We start from the raw sequence: 14,116 nt of genomic DNA on the forward strand, positions 1-14,116 counted from the left end.
AAACAGAAGTTGGAAGGGACGAAATGAGGTTATGAATTGAGCAGATCCGTAATTAAATGATACATTCACTTGTCATATACTATTTGGCCACATTTTATTTCAATCTACGTACATTAAAATAATACATTTTTACTAACCTAATATATTTCTATTGTTATCTCATGTTAATAAGTGAAAATAATCATGGACAGCAGTGTGGCTTGATTCTACGTTACAATGGCTTGCCATATCATGTAGAGTAAACAATAAGTGTGCGTGTATTGGTGACTCTCTTGACTGTCCAATGAGGAGCGGGCTCTTCCTTCCAACATGCAAATACTGACCTCTTATTTCCTCTCTGCCGACTGTCCTCAGCGCTGCAACTGTGCCATGCTCAAGCTGCAACATTAACAGACTTTTCATTTCCCCCCGTCTTCATCACCCTGTGGGGAGACCCCTCATATCTTCCGCGATCTCCTCCGTCGCTTTGTTTTTAACCCATCTGCACCGGGACCCTTTTGTTTTTTTGGACATGCCGAACATCGTGCTTTTCAGCGGGAGCTCCCATCATGACCTGTCCCAGAAAGTGGCTGATCGGCTCGGGCTGGAGCTGGGGAAGGTGATCACCAAAAAGTTCAGCAACCAGGAGACATGGCGAGTACATAAGTTAATTTAAACGCGATGCTCGATTTCATTTTGTTTTAATCGTTTTTCTATGTTAGGAAACAACCGCTTGGTCTCATATGGTGCTCCATCATCGTTATCACGTGTGTAGCTTAGCTATAAGCTAACGTGTAGCCTCATGTAAACACAGCAAGTTAGCAAGCTAATGTTAGTGTTCCCTTTTATCGGACAAAAACTTGTATTGAATCGTTTTTATGATGCTTCTGGTATATGTGCAGTTCAGACGGGACAGAAGGTCCAACTTTACATCAGGACTCAACGTTACAGGTATTCTCTGCTAGCTGTGATGAGAGTTAGCGTCTCATCTTCTTACTATCCTGCTAAAGTGCTCAATGTTAGCTTAGAAGCTAACGTCTGTTGCTGGGAGGCACATAATTGGACACAACACCGTATGGTCTTCTTCTATTTAGCCTGACTGATGTTTTATTTAATATATATGTAATAAATGCTTTATATTGTTTTTTATAATTGGTAATGAGAGACAAAAATGCCACAATTCAAAACATAATCAAGTCGTTAGCAAAGTACACGTATAATATATAGGTATGATAACTAAAATAAAATGGGAAACTCATACATTAAATATATAAATACATTTATGTATGATTAGTTAAATGTTCCAGTTATCTTTTCAATAATCAATTATTGTGAATCTACTAAATTACATTTATTGATATCCTGATAAATTCCTACTCTGGTAAATAAATGCATGTTTATATGCGTGAAAATTAAAATGTAAGCATTCACTAATTACTGGTAGTTGTAGTTGCTAAATTATTTTCAGTAACATATTAATTATATAATTAACTATGAGAATAATTAACCCCAATTTGGAGTCAAGAAGTGTTAAAAACATAATTATTTGAAGATTTATTTTATAGTTCTGCTTGTTGTATTGAGGGCCACAAAACGCTGTAGATTAAGTTTTTATATGTGATAGTTAAAAAGAAACGTATTTATAAATGTATAAATAGTTCAATGAAGGAATAAATCTAGTTTGTTAAATGCATAATTAAATGCGAGAATAAATAATTGAAATTGATAGGCATTATAAGCAAAACTTCATGGTTAGGAGCCGACGCTGAAAATGCCAGGTAGGCTACGTCCAGTAATAAACTCCCAGTCAGTAATCATTCACTTACATTCATTTTACGACCGTCATTGTGGTTCAGGACAGTCAGAAACAGCAGTCTTTAAAAGTTTACAGATCTGAGCTGTTTTAATCTGCCAGTTTTAAAGGAGGGTGGCTTGCAGAAGTGCCTGCAGCAACATGTGATGAAAGCCAGCAGTGTTATCTAGCAGCATTGACTCTTTGTCAGGGAGGTTAATTGCTGTAACCTCTCCACTAAATCACATGCATGCAATTTGTGTTGATTTCCAACTTTTCTGACCAGTGTCTAGAGCTGTTTGCCTTCTTTTACATAGCTCTGTCAAGGCTGTTCATAATGTACAGCTGGACTTTAAACCCAGTTTTTTCAGGTCATGTGTATTGCTTGAACCTGTCTGGTGGGAAGGATGACATTTTTGGGCCTCATGCAGGTTCATCATGGCAGTGTTTTTCCACTGCAGCTTTCGTTTTAGCATGAGCTTGTGGGCAACATTTCTACAGAAGGGCATTTGTGCAGGAATAAGACGTTTTCTGATGCTGGTGGCAGTATCATGCTGTGGGGAAAAACTGGAAGAAAACCTGCTGGAGACGTGAGATTGGGGTGGTTTGAAGCATGTTTTTTTTATTTGAACAGTCCAGTCAAAGTCCATGCTTAAATCCAATTAGGAATCAATGGCAAGGATAAAAGTTGATGCTCACTGATGCTCTCCATCCACACACAGCCCACAGCATGCGCTGGACATGTTTCATAATCTCTCATCTAGGAAGGTCAGAGCTTTTAACGAAGCCCGGACCTCTCTATCCCTCTCTCTTTTTTTTTTTTTTCAAGCTTGTAATGTTTCCACTAACAACTCCCCCCACCAAAAAAAAAAAAAAAAACAACCTCCGATTATCCAGAGCAAGTTTTCTCTCTAGGGAACTGATGTGTTTGTTTGACACAAAGTGCAGAAACAAAGATTATGTTCTCATCCTCTCACAGTGAGAAGGAGGTGAGCGTGGCACGCTGTTTGTTGTTGGCAGCTCTTCACACAGCTGCAACGCTGGTTTTACCAGATGACCGCAGAGGTCAAGGACTAAAGCAGAGGGAGGGATTTCCTGGGAATGATTTCTCACATTATTTCTCCGTGTTTGCTTTGCACCGATGGAATTTAAATGAAAGGTTTATTGTTTGCCTAACATTAAGTACTGTTGTGTAGCGCAGTAACCCAAGCAGTCTGGAGGCTCATATTGCTAATATATACTGATCCATCGTGTTTTTCATCAAATTCGGCTTAGATGTCAACAAGTGGAGGTTCTGTTTACATGTAATGTTTGTTCTGAAATGACCTGCTTCGAGCAGGTCCGTCAGGAGGGGTTTAGAAAAACAGAGCTGGTTAATTTTTAGATTTATGAACATTTAGCAATATAAGCTGACCTTAGCTGGTTGGTTAGGCTCTCTGCTCGGGTAGAGCCTGCTGCTTAACGGACCAGTTGGCTGTAATTTTAACCTAAGAGCGATAGGTGGCGCTCCTTTAGTTTCTAAACTGTCTAAACTGGAGTCACACATGGAGCAGCAGGGGCCAATAGGATCAGACTTGAACTCTTGGTGTCAGTAGAATCTTTCATGTTATAAAATAGGTTCTACTTTAATGTTCAAGCTCTGTTATTTCAGCTCGGCTTATTTGAACTTTTCCCATTAGGGGTGAGGGATGTGATGCCATTGGGTCTGAAGGGTCAGGGTGTGTTGACGTCTGCCGGTTCTGACCGTACAGATGCTTCTGCTCTAATTTCCTGCTACCAGCTGCAGGAGCTGCAGTTAACGTAGTGGGAGTGCTTAACTTTTAAAGTTAAAAGGCAGTTTTGCTTTTTGTGATTTCATTCAGGGTGGACTGCAGCAGTTGTGGCGAGATCACTATACTAAGAAAACAACAGATGTAGCTGTTTTCTGTTTTTTTTCTTTTGTTTTGGCTGCACCTCGGTCATGTGACTGAGGACGAGAGGAGCTGGTCATCTCCCACTCAGGAATGTTTCACACGCATGCTGCTGCTACTTTGGATGTAAATGTGTCCAGCTGTGGAAAACTGGATGCAGTGTAAGAGGGTTAGCAGCTCGATCATGCCATGCTGCACAGACGAGAAAGAGAGGAAAGAAGAAGAAAATAGGCATAAATTACAGCTGATGTCATCATGGCAATATTCACCAATATCTTTACAGGAACGTTGCAGGATTTTCTAATATCATGCAGCACAACCCAACATATTTAGGTAAATATCTTCCAGCATGTAGAATGCAAGTTCGTAACGCTTACACATAACTAGTCTCTGAGTTTTGGAGCTGTATTTCCCAGTCTCCTACAAACAGAAAAGCAATAAATGTGCATTTGTGTTTCGCCCCTTTTACTATGATTTGCCTGAATTAAAACTTCTGCAACAAATTGCCTGCAGTACAGTTTTTTTTTTTTTCTTGAATTGCTGGAGTTGTTGCCTTGCAGCATGAAGGTGCTGGATTTGAATCCTAGCCAGGGTCTTTCTGCGTGGAGTTTGCATGTTCTTTCTCTCGATCGTGTCCCAAAGTGCAAAAGTAAGCATGTTTGCTTAATAGTTTTTTTTCTAAATGCATCATAGTTAATTGGGAGATGGATGGGATTAAATACAGGAAAACGTATTAGTCTGCAAAAGACTTAGGACTTCGAGTAGCGGTTCACCTTCCAGCAGGATAACAAGTTTAGATCAAGCCTCGTTGATGTGTCAGAATAGTCCAGACCTAAACCCAAGTGAGAATCTGTTGGACCAGATTTATCGTGATTCCTTATGTAATTGTATTTCTCTTCTCTGACAGTGTGGAAATCGGGGAAAGCGTGCGTGGCGAGGACGTGTACATCATACAGAGCGGCTGCGGCGAAATCAACGACAACCTAATGGAGCTGTTGATTATGATCAACGCCTGCAAGATCGCCTCCTCGTCCCGCGTCACCGCCGTCATCCCATGCTTCCCATACGCCCGTCAGGACAAAAAAGACAAGGTGAGGGGGCAGGAATAAGAAAGGCGGGAGCTACAAACAGACAGGTTACCGCAGCTTCAGAGTGTTGAGTTATTTCCCTGCAGCGCTGCAGGTTGACATGTTTGCTCGTGCAGACATGCTTTAGCATAGCGTCAGTGAGTCTTCAATAAAAGCTCCTTTTAATAATTTCACCACTTCTCCTTCCGTCAGCTGCATGTTTCCTGATCAACGTCTGTTCTGTCCTAATGCAGAGTCGAGCACCTATATCGGCCAAACTGGTTGCAAACATGCTCTCTGTGGCCGGTGCCGACCACATCATCACCATGGACCTCCACGCGTCGCAGATCCAGGTCTGTGAACTGAACCACACTCAGTGGAAATGAGATGCAATGTTAAAAACACTTCCCAAGTACACTTAATAACACAAGCGTAATAGTTTGTAGGGCCCTCTTTTCCTGGAAGACAGCATTTCTTCTTCTTCTGTAACATTTCACAAGATTGCAATTTACACTCCTTTCTTCAGCTCTACCCCACAGGATTCCTTAAAGTGAAGGTCCCACAGGATAATATATCCTCTACCATACTTCACAGTGGACGTGAGGTGCCTTTTTACCCCACATATATGATAATCCAATAAATAACTAACTTGTTAATTAAATTCTTCAGTTCATACAGTCCATCATATTTAAACTTCTTCAAATAGATCCCAACACAGCAGGAAAACTGCAGACCAATCACCTTATCTGTAGCAGTGTTAGCCCCGCCCACTGAGGCTGACCGATTAAAGAAGAAATGAAAGTAAATGATTATATACCAAAAGAATGAAATATTCTTTTAACATAAAACATAAACATTTTAATGGATTGTTTTATGTTTAATTATAATAAATGGTTGAAATACTGCAGTAAAGCTCAAGTCTTCATCGTCTCATTTCCAGGTAGAGTCTAGCAAATTCAACATGTTTACCTTCAAGTCGGCTTATTTTTCTTACCATGGACCTCAAACATCCAATTAGCTTGTAGATGATTTCTTCTAGTTGTGTGGACCTGGTGACCCCAGGTTGCCACCCATTACTAGAGATATAACTACCTCCCTATCCTTGTTTTCTATCTTCTATAGGATGACCAGTTTTGTTTCCTTGTCTCTCTTTTCGGGTTTTTTTTTCCATTTTGAAGGGATTTTTTGACATTGCGGTGGACAACCTGTACGCAGAGCCCGCTGTCCTGCAGTGGATCAAAGAAAACATTCCTGAGTGGAAGGATTGCATCATCGTGTCTCCAGATGCTGGCGGAGCAAAGCGGTAAGCCAACTCGATAAGATACCCGGGGTCAAAGGGCAGGTATGTCAGATAAACTGCTGCTTGTCGAGTAGTTACAGCTGATGCAAATCATTTCTTAACATTAACTATTAAAACCTCAGTCTACAGTAGAGGTTTGTGAACTTAAATGGTCATTCCGTCTCTTTTCTTTTGTTGTCTCAGTGTGACGTCCATCGCAGACCGTCTGAACGTGGACTTTGCCCTCATCCACAAGGAGAGGAAGAAGGCTAACGAAGTGGACCGTATGGTTCTGGTCGGGGACGTCAAGGACCGCGTGGCCATCATGGTAGACGACATGGCTGACACGTGCGGCACCATCTGCCACGCCGCCGACAAGTTAGGACCCTTGAAATCCTTTGCTGCAGATGTTCACAGCTTGCCCCCCCAGATGTGTCTTAAAGCTGGTCTTCTCATATCCCTCCGTCAGGTTGATCGACGCCGGCGCCACCAAGGTCTACGCCATCCTCACACACGGCATATTCTCAGGCCCGGCCATCTCTCGCATCAACAACGCCCCGTTCGAGGCCGTGGTGGTGACCAACACCATCCCACAGGAGGAGAAGATGAAGGCGTGCCCAAAAATACAGGTGGAGATTTGTTGTTGTTTTTTTCCCAACCATTCAGGAAATTCTGAGGTTTATCTACATTTCCGTAGGACTGAGATCAGAGCTTTGTGACGGCCACTCCAAAACATCAACCTTGTTGTAATGTTGTGCCATAATTAGGGTCATTGCCCATTTAGAAGACCCATTTAAGTCCAAGCTTTAACTTCCTGGCTGATTTTTTTTTTTTTTGAGATGTTCCTTCAATATTTCCACATAATAGTCTTTACTAGTGGTGACATCTCTTTGTGAAGTGCACCAGTCCCTCCTTCAGCGTAGCACCTACACAACATGATGCTGCCACCTCTGTACTTCACAGTGGAGATGTTGTTCTCAGGATTCAAAGCTTCCCCCTTTCATCATGGCCTTCCCATTAGCCTATCAGAAGTGTACAAAGCTATGACATCACCGTCTGGATTTTCCCAAATTGTTTAAAAGCAGAGTAGTCTTAGTGTGTGATAGCTTCTGAATTTAAAAGAAAGCAATTAGAAATCTTGGTAATTTTGGTAATGCTAAATGACCTAAAACAGGAGAGGTTTAGCTTGATTTAATGAGACGGGGTGAGAATAAACTGGTTTTGTGTCTTTTTATACCGTGTGAATAAATATCTGGTTTCAGATTTCTGACTGAGGGTGTTTAGGTTTTAAAACCTACTGCCTAACCTCAGTGAACATGTCAGTGGAGGAACCAAAACAAGCAGCTGATGGCATTTAGAGTTTTTTTTTTAACCCAGAACCAACATTGTTTTGTGTTTATCTACTTGAATAAATGAATAAATAAAAAAGAGAGATGCAGTGGAGGAAGAAGCTCAGACTGGCTGTCGCCACACAGGGCCATCTGATGAGGGATTGATGGCCCCGGGGGCCACTGTTTCTGTGGCTCCTGGCCCTAATACTTACTTCTTTTAGAAGGAAATAATCATGTTTTGAGGAGGTTGTAAAATCAGGTTTAAAGGAACAAGCTCAATGAAACTGCAGCAGCAGCCCAGTTCCTGCTTCATTGAACAGCTTGACGCTTCATGAGATGATCACCTGTGTGCAGAGCAGAAGGGAGCCGTTTAAAAACACACCAGCTTTCTTGTCGTGTCCCACCAGGTCATCGACATCTCCATGATCCTGGCCGAGGCGATCAGGAGGACCCACAACGGTGAATCGGTTTCATATCTCTTCAGCCACGTACCTCTGTGAGGAAGAGGAAGCCCACCCGTCTCCTCCTCCTCCCACTCGGCCGCTGCTTTCCGGCCTCTTGCGTCCTGCAGCAAGGCTCCGATCGGCCTTGCTCGAGTGACTCCTTAAAGGTCACGCCCACACATCGTCACTGACATTTTCACCCAGCTAACAAGACCAAGTTTGTATTTATGAGTTCATTCTGTTTCCTCTTAGTTTTCTTTTTCAGCTGCATCTGGGACTGACCTTCACTTTAACCAAGCGGTCCATTATTCCACATCATGTCTTACTTTTACCTCGTTAAATCCAGTTTCAGTCGATGCATTCCTCTCCATCAGGTGATGCAAACATTTTAGGTTTAAAGGTATTTCAAACCGTGTGCATCCTGTATCTAAAGTGTTTGCTTTAGCACCTCCTGATTGTATCTTTCTAACCTTTTAACTTGATATTCTGTCATCAATTTCCTATTCATGAGCCACAACTAATGCATGACTTTCCTCTGGTCTAATCCTTCTAATTGTGCTAAAATTGTTTCCAAAACTAACACAAGGTGTAGTAGGTGCTTCGCCTACTCGTTGAAAAAGGTCATGAGAAGTAATGGAGCCCAAAGCTTTGGTTTTATTTTAATAGTGTTAAGAATCCAGGCATGATTTATTGTAAAGTGGTGACATTATTACAGTTGTTCAGTAAAGGCAGGTTTCACAGTGTGCCTGAAAGTGGCTTTAAAGGTAATTAATTATAAGAAAGAAATGTTTAGATTATTTTTTTTTTAAATGTGCCACAGGAAAAGCTGTTTCTTTTAATAAAGCTCTGAAAATTGCAAACTGATCCCGGATTGAGTCTGCTTTTCTCTTTCAAATAAGACCTACCGGACAGAAGATAAATCAGCCTTTTAGGAATATTTTATGAATTTGCAGCTGCATGGAAGTTTGCAGACATATTTGCATTAAAAGGGCACCAGATGCAGGAAAGTTCTTGATAGAAGAATAATCCAGGCAACAGAACGTGTAAAACTGTCCTGCAAGCACCTGGATAGCGTTTGTTACCTGCTAGGAAATTGGGTCGCCACCGGTGCAGAGCTTGCTAACATTGTAGATGGGGTTTGAGACACGAAAGGCAGCAGAGACGACACTTTTTCAGGAAAAAGACTGGAAATCCGCAGGGAAGGACAGAACTGGACGGCAGAGTCCTCGTGCAATGTTAATTTCAAGACAACGAGTTTCCAACAATGAGTATTTCACATAAAGGTTGAATGTTGCAGCTCAGAAACAAGTACAGTAGGAATGAATAACGGCAAATTCACTTCCTACCTACATTTGCCAGTTACTGCACACACAATTAAATACTGTTTATTTGCCTTTATATTATAGTTGAAGGTTGATCTACTGTGTTCTGTGGCTAAACAATGACCATATCCTCCTCAAACGTATTTGTTTAGTCATTTACTTCTGGTTCCTACACATCATCAGATCTCGGTTCTTTTTAGCACATTTTTAAACGTAAACACAAAAGTTTACTATAAGTTTATGGCTGTATGTTGTTGGGAGGGAACAGGAGCATAGTGTGAGGAGCTCAGAGGAGAGCTGCTGCTCTTACATCAATAGAAGTCAGTTGGGGAGGATTCGATCATCATGCACCTTGGATGTCTCCCTTTGGAGGTCATTTCTGGCACTGGGAGGAGACCCCAGAGCAGACCCAAAACATGCAACAGGAACTTATATATCCGTTCAGGGCCAGGGAAACCATGGGAATAAGATAAAGAGGGATGTGTGGGTTTCGTCCCTGGACCTGTTACTGCAGCAACCTAATCTCAGATAATTAGAAGACAACAGATGGATATTTCTACAGCGGACAGGCCTTAAACATGACATGGGTTGGATGGATGGAAAGAACCTATCCTAATTTTATTTTATTGGTCCAAACTGGAAAATATTTAAATCGTTTTTCAGATTTTCCCAGTCTGTATATGAACCCTGTTCCCTTGAAGGTTTCCCTAGTTTATTGAAATTCCTCCTCTAGAACCTATTTCTTATTAACACTGATCTGATGTTATCAAACTACTTCTTTCTCACATATAAGAGGCTGTACCTCATGTTTTAGAAGTAGTACTTTTAAAATGCAGCTCTTCAACTAGCATATTTTTCAAATCTGGAACTTGATTTCCCCCTTTTTAATAAAAGTCTGATTGAGAACAACTGATCTCCAAACGAGGGGAGATCACTTCCAACTGGAGCTCAACCCAAATAGCTTCTATGATGGGTGAGTTGAGTCTAAATCCAATTAACGTTTGATTGGCCACATAAGGCAGGTACAAGCAAAAAAGGTTTCTGGGGAATACACAAATAAACCTCAGGGATGTTTTTGGGTTTACGTTTTGGTTAAGCCTTCTTAAATCTTTTGCATCCCCACCCAGTTTTTGAATAAATTAAAATAGTTTCATGGGTGTAAAGTTTGCACACAATTGGTGAGAAGGCAGGTTGCATTGCCACCAGGGGGCGCCCAGTGTTTGTGTATTAACAGGAAGAGGAGCCAAACGTGCAGGAATCAGGAAGAACACATTTCAAACAATTATTTTAGGACACTGACAAGTTACCTCAGTGTAACTGATACAATAAAGTGCGCATGCGTCGCATGAAGAAGTTTGGGTCACATTTAAATTTAACACGCAACAAATCCACAGACTAAAATTCTTTTATTCTCTTTGCTTTCGTTTTTGGACCTTTTGGGGGAGTGCGTTTTCCACATTTCTCCAGCAGGGGGCGACAGCGAGTGAATGACGGGGGGGGGGGGACTGGTGATGTCAGACGTCATTAGCATATTTCTGACTATATGAGAGGCTTGCGCAAAGACCCCAGCACTACTGCTGCAACCCACCGAGCAGAGAAGTCTCATCTGTGAGCCAGCACATCGGTAAGCACCTCTCATCGGATAGTTTTAGTTTTTATGTTGTTCCAGCAGCTCTCTGGGCGTTAAGCAGTGGGATTAATGTTGGAATGTGGTGACGATGCAGTGGAATGATTTTTGGAAATTTACAGCGGGATTTAAATGGAAACATTTTTGATAAACGTGGTTTTCCACACGTTTTTTTTTTTATTTTTATTTTTTTATGTAGATGTGTAAAATATCGTCCTTGTGGCGTAATATAACAAAGCTTAATGAGCGCTTTGTCTCGCGCGTACACCCGCCGCTTTTCTTTGTTGTTGGCGTGCGCGTGAGCTGCACGCGCTCAGCCCCGTTATCAAGCCGCTTCTTTTCACCCCTGCAGGTTTTTGTTCTTTTTATGAATCCTGTTTTGGGGGGCGGGCGTGTTTTTAGCTTTCGTTATAAAACCCAAGGCGGAAAAGTAAAGCTGAAGTTGTGTTTTTAAGCCTAAGGTGACGGAGCTGAATGTAAATCTGGGCGGTGGTTCTTTCAGACTGCGAGCCAAAGGCAGAAGTACGTGATATGTGAATTTGCGGATGTTGCACAGCAGCCAGCCTGGCTCTTGACATTAAATGTTAAAGCTCTTTAATTTAACTTTATTTAAAAATATGAGGCATGCCTCTCCACGCTCCTATATATTCCCCCAGTCTACCCTGCATGGGAACTCCCGTTGTTATGTAAATTGTGGGCTTGGACTGGCACCGTTGTCCTTGTGCGTATCCCCCCCCCTCTCTCTGATGCAACATCCCGGAGCTGTGTGTGCAGGGCAGCGGGGATGCATGCGGGTCACATCGGGCTCTTCTGAACCGCAGGCGAACAAAAGGAGGCGGTCCGTTTTCGTGCACATTACAGGGAGAGAACTGAGAAAATATTTGCTGGCTGAGATTTTTTTTTTTTTTACGGCAACGCCCCACCCCCACCCCTCTTCCTGATAAAACGCCACGGTAGACTGGATGCTTTGGTTGAATTTGAAAATGCGTCATTGACATACAACCAACTACTTCTCCATTCAGATTTTTTTGCACTTGCTGTAAATTCACCTTTTCTGCCCCTCCCGTTTATTTGTTCTTTTCTTTAAGACTAACTGCAACAATGAGTGACAAGCCTGACATCTCAGAGGTGACCAGCTTCGACAAGTCCAAGCTGAAGAAGACAGAGACGCAGGAGAAAAACCCCCTGCCAACGAAAGAGAGTAAGTTCTAGCTTCTGACTCGTGATTTTTAGGGCTTCCCACCAGAAAAGGCTGACCAAATCTCCTTATTTTGTCTTCTACAGCCATTGAACAGGAGAAGGCATCATCATGAAGCCCCTCCATTCCCACCATGCACTGTACACCCCATTCTCCTCCTGCATTGCCTTGTTTTCAGTCACTTCTTTTAGCTGTATAACTCTGTAACCGAAATTATGAATCGACGACTATAACCAAGCTGCACAGCCATGTGGACGGATGATGCCTTCTTCAGCCTCATCCCCCTCCGGTTCCCACCTACATGCATCTTTCTGTCAGCCTGTAACAGAGGAGGGGGGGACAGGGCCCTGATTTGGTCCACGTTTCTAACGCCACCTAGACTGCCAACGCTGACCTGCAGGTTGAGGGACGGGGAGCGTGGCCTGCGTTCCAGGAAGCTCATCATCGTTGCACCTTCACCACCACCTTCACCACCTAGCATTCTGTGTGGCTGCTTTTGCGCCAAAGCTGAGGCGTCGTTTTGGGTTTTTATATATATATTTTTTCTTGTTCGTCTTCTAATTTTCGGAAATGCACAACTTTGTTCAAACTCTGGCCAAAATGTAATGCCCAAAAATTGATACTGTCACAATTTTTGTTTTTGTATGTATACACAAATTAAAATAACGGATTCCATCTTGGTCTAGGAGATGCTCAAAAGGACATAACTTATGGTTCAATTGTAACATACTTTGGCCCCTTTTGTCTTTGTGGGTGATTCAGGGTAGCTCTTGTGTTGCAATCTCTCTGAATTGTCTCGCTTGAGGAAATTGTTTGGGTAACTGGTTCTGTGTGTTTGCTTTGAACTGTTAATCAAACTTCTTATGGAGTTTTGTAAATTTCCCAGCGGCCATGTTACTCTACCACAAACCATTGCCAGATAATGGAAAACCATGAAATGTTGTAATAAAAAGAATTTGTTACTAAAATGAACTCTCGACTGCTCCTTCTGGCTACATCACACAAACCCACTTGCATGATTCACTGTGAGCGGTTAAGTGAAGCTAAACAAGTGTAAACCCTCTAGCTAAAGCTGCTTTGCTTCAGCTAGAAGGTTACATTGGTGCTAACTAAACTCGTCAACCAGGGGTGCCCAGTTTTATTCCTAAGGGCTACTATCCTGTAGTGTTTCAATTAATTCTTTCTCCAAGACCTGAATCAAATGGTCGGCTACCATCAGGTGGCCCTTCAGTTCTCCAGAGGCCTACTTAAGCATATCAGAGTTGCAGGTCTCGGGGCTGGAGTTTGGTGCCCCTGTATTAAACAAGACTGCTGCATGGCATACCTGTTGGCATTAGCCTACTGGCCGTTATATCCTCACCTGACCTAGAATGCATGCTGGGCATTGCCTCGGCAGGAGATTAACTCGGCATTTGTCCTAAATTAGCTCCCTGCTACAAGGTTTAATGTCATTAGCATGGCATTGCTTTAAGAGTTACTCTATATTGGTATCATTTACTGGGTGTTGTGTTAAAATTACTAGGCTCTAGAAGAGAAAATGGCCTGATTGTAGTGGTGATACTGTCAACACCATGAAGTAAAATCCAGACTAAAGACCTGGTCAATGTACACAATGGCTTTTATCCCTTAAACTACATTTGATCTTAGAAAACAAGCTAGTCAACAAATCTTCGATGTTACTGTAAGCGGATTACTGTTAAATCAGCTGCTCCTAATAACGCATTAGTCTCAATGGGGGAGGAAAGGGTGGCATAGCTGTGCAGGTTGGTGGGAAAGTGCTGATAGGGCCAGGCTAGGCCCTCACTCTTGGGTTGGATTAGACCCTCCCCTCTCCTCGGCCTTCCAGAGAAAGTGGATTGAAATGTGTAGCAGCTGATAGGGTGGAGTCGCTGCAGGAAGGTGGTTTGGGGGGGGGGTCAGATGTGTCAGCATTGAGCCGTTCCCCACGCGTGTCCTGCCTGGTAACCCATAGCAACAGCTGCTGCTGAGTCACCGCCTGCCTGGGGTTGTTTGGATGCTGGTCTCCCTGTCCTGCTGGCGTGTTTTAAACACCCAGGAGATTATGAATGCAGCACGTTTTGCTGTTTTGTCTATATTTAGATGTATTTGTCCATCTGGTTTCTCCAGTGAAGGCATTTCTTTATTACTGGCATGATCAATCAACAGTT

The 14,116-nt window shown here is 42.5% G+C and overlaps 2 protein-coding genes across 3 annotated transcripts; both read left to right on the forward strand.

Annotated features, from left to right (window-relative positions):
* Positions 1–320: 320 nt before the first annotated feature.
* On the forward strand, positions 321–8,665 carry LOC124861610 (ribose-phosphate pyrophosphokinase 2). Of its 2 annotated transcripts, none has more exons than XM_047355474.1 (7): positions 321–633; positions 4,589–4,772; positions 5,003–5,101; positions 5,927–6,051; positions 6,232–6,405; positions 6,497–6,656; positions 7,766–8,665. In XM_047355474.1, exons 1-7 carry the CDS (start codon positions 512–514, stop codon positions 7,856–7,858), a joined length of 957 nt encoding a protein of 318 aa, XP_047211430.1. In that variant the 5' UTR covers positions 321–511; the 3' UTR covers positions 7,859–8,665. The 2 variants fall into 2 exon arrangements, with proteins under 2 accessions (XP_047211430.1, XP_047211431.1); XM_047355475.1 differs by lacking the exon at positions 321–633 and adding an exon at positions 3,750–4,014.
* A 1,942-nt stretch (positions 8,666–10,607) lies between these two features.
* Positions 10,608–12,920, forward strand: LOC124861626 (thymosin beta-12). The gene is made up of 3 exons (XM_047355500.1): positions 10,608–10,747; positions 11,839–11,951; positions 12,035–12,920. The coding sequence occupies exons 2-3, from the start codon at positions 11,852–11,854 to the stop codon at positions 12,061–12,063; spliced, it is 129 nt and encodes a 42-aa protein (XP_047211456.1). The 5' UTR covers positions 10,608–10,747; positions 11,839–11,851; the 3' UTR covers positions 12,064–12,920.
* The last annotated feature ends 1,196 nt before the right edge of the window (positions 12,921–14,116 follow it).

Source organism: Girardinichthys multiradiatus, chromosome 24, assembly GCF_021462225.1.
Source record: "Girardinichthys multiradiatus isolate DD_20200921_A chromosome 24, DD_fGirMul_XY1, whole genome shotgun sequence".
In the NCBI taxonomy this organism is placed as follows: Eukaryota; Metazoa; Chordata; class Actinopteri; order Cyprinodontiformes; family Goodeidae; genus Girardinichthys; species Girardinichthys multiradiatus.

Coding starts and splice junctions, on each gene's coding strand:
- LOC124861610 (XM_047355474.1), top strand. CDS start 512: ATGCCGAACATCGTGCTTTTCAGCGGGAGCTCCCATCATGACCTGTCC. Junction 634..4,588: donor TTCAGCAACCAGGAGACATG/GCGAGTACATAA, acceptor CTTCTCTGACAG/TGTGGAAATCGGGGAAAGCG. Junction 6,406..6,496: donor ATCTGCCACGCCGCCGACAA/GTTAGGACCCTT, acceptor TCCCTCCGTCAG/GTTGATCGACGCCGGCGCCA.
- LOC124861626 (XM_047355500.1), top strand. CDS start 11,852: ATGAGTGACAAGCCTGACATCTCAGAGGTGACCAGCTTCGACAAGTCC. Junction 11,952..12,034: donor CCCCCTGCCAACGAAAGAGA/GTAAGTTCTAGC, acceptor TGTCTTCTACAG/CCATTGAACAGGAGAAGGCA.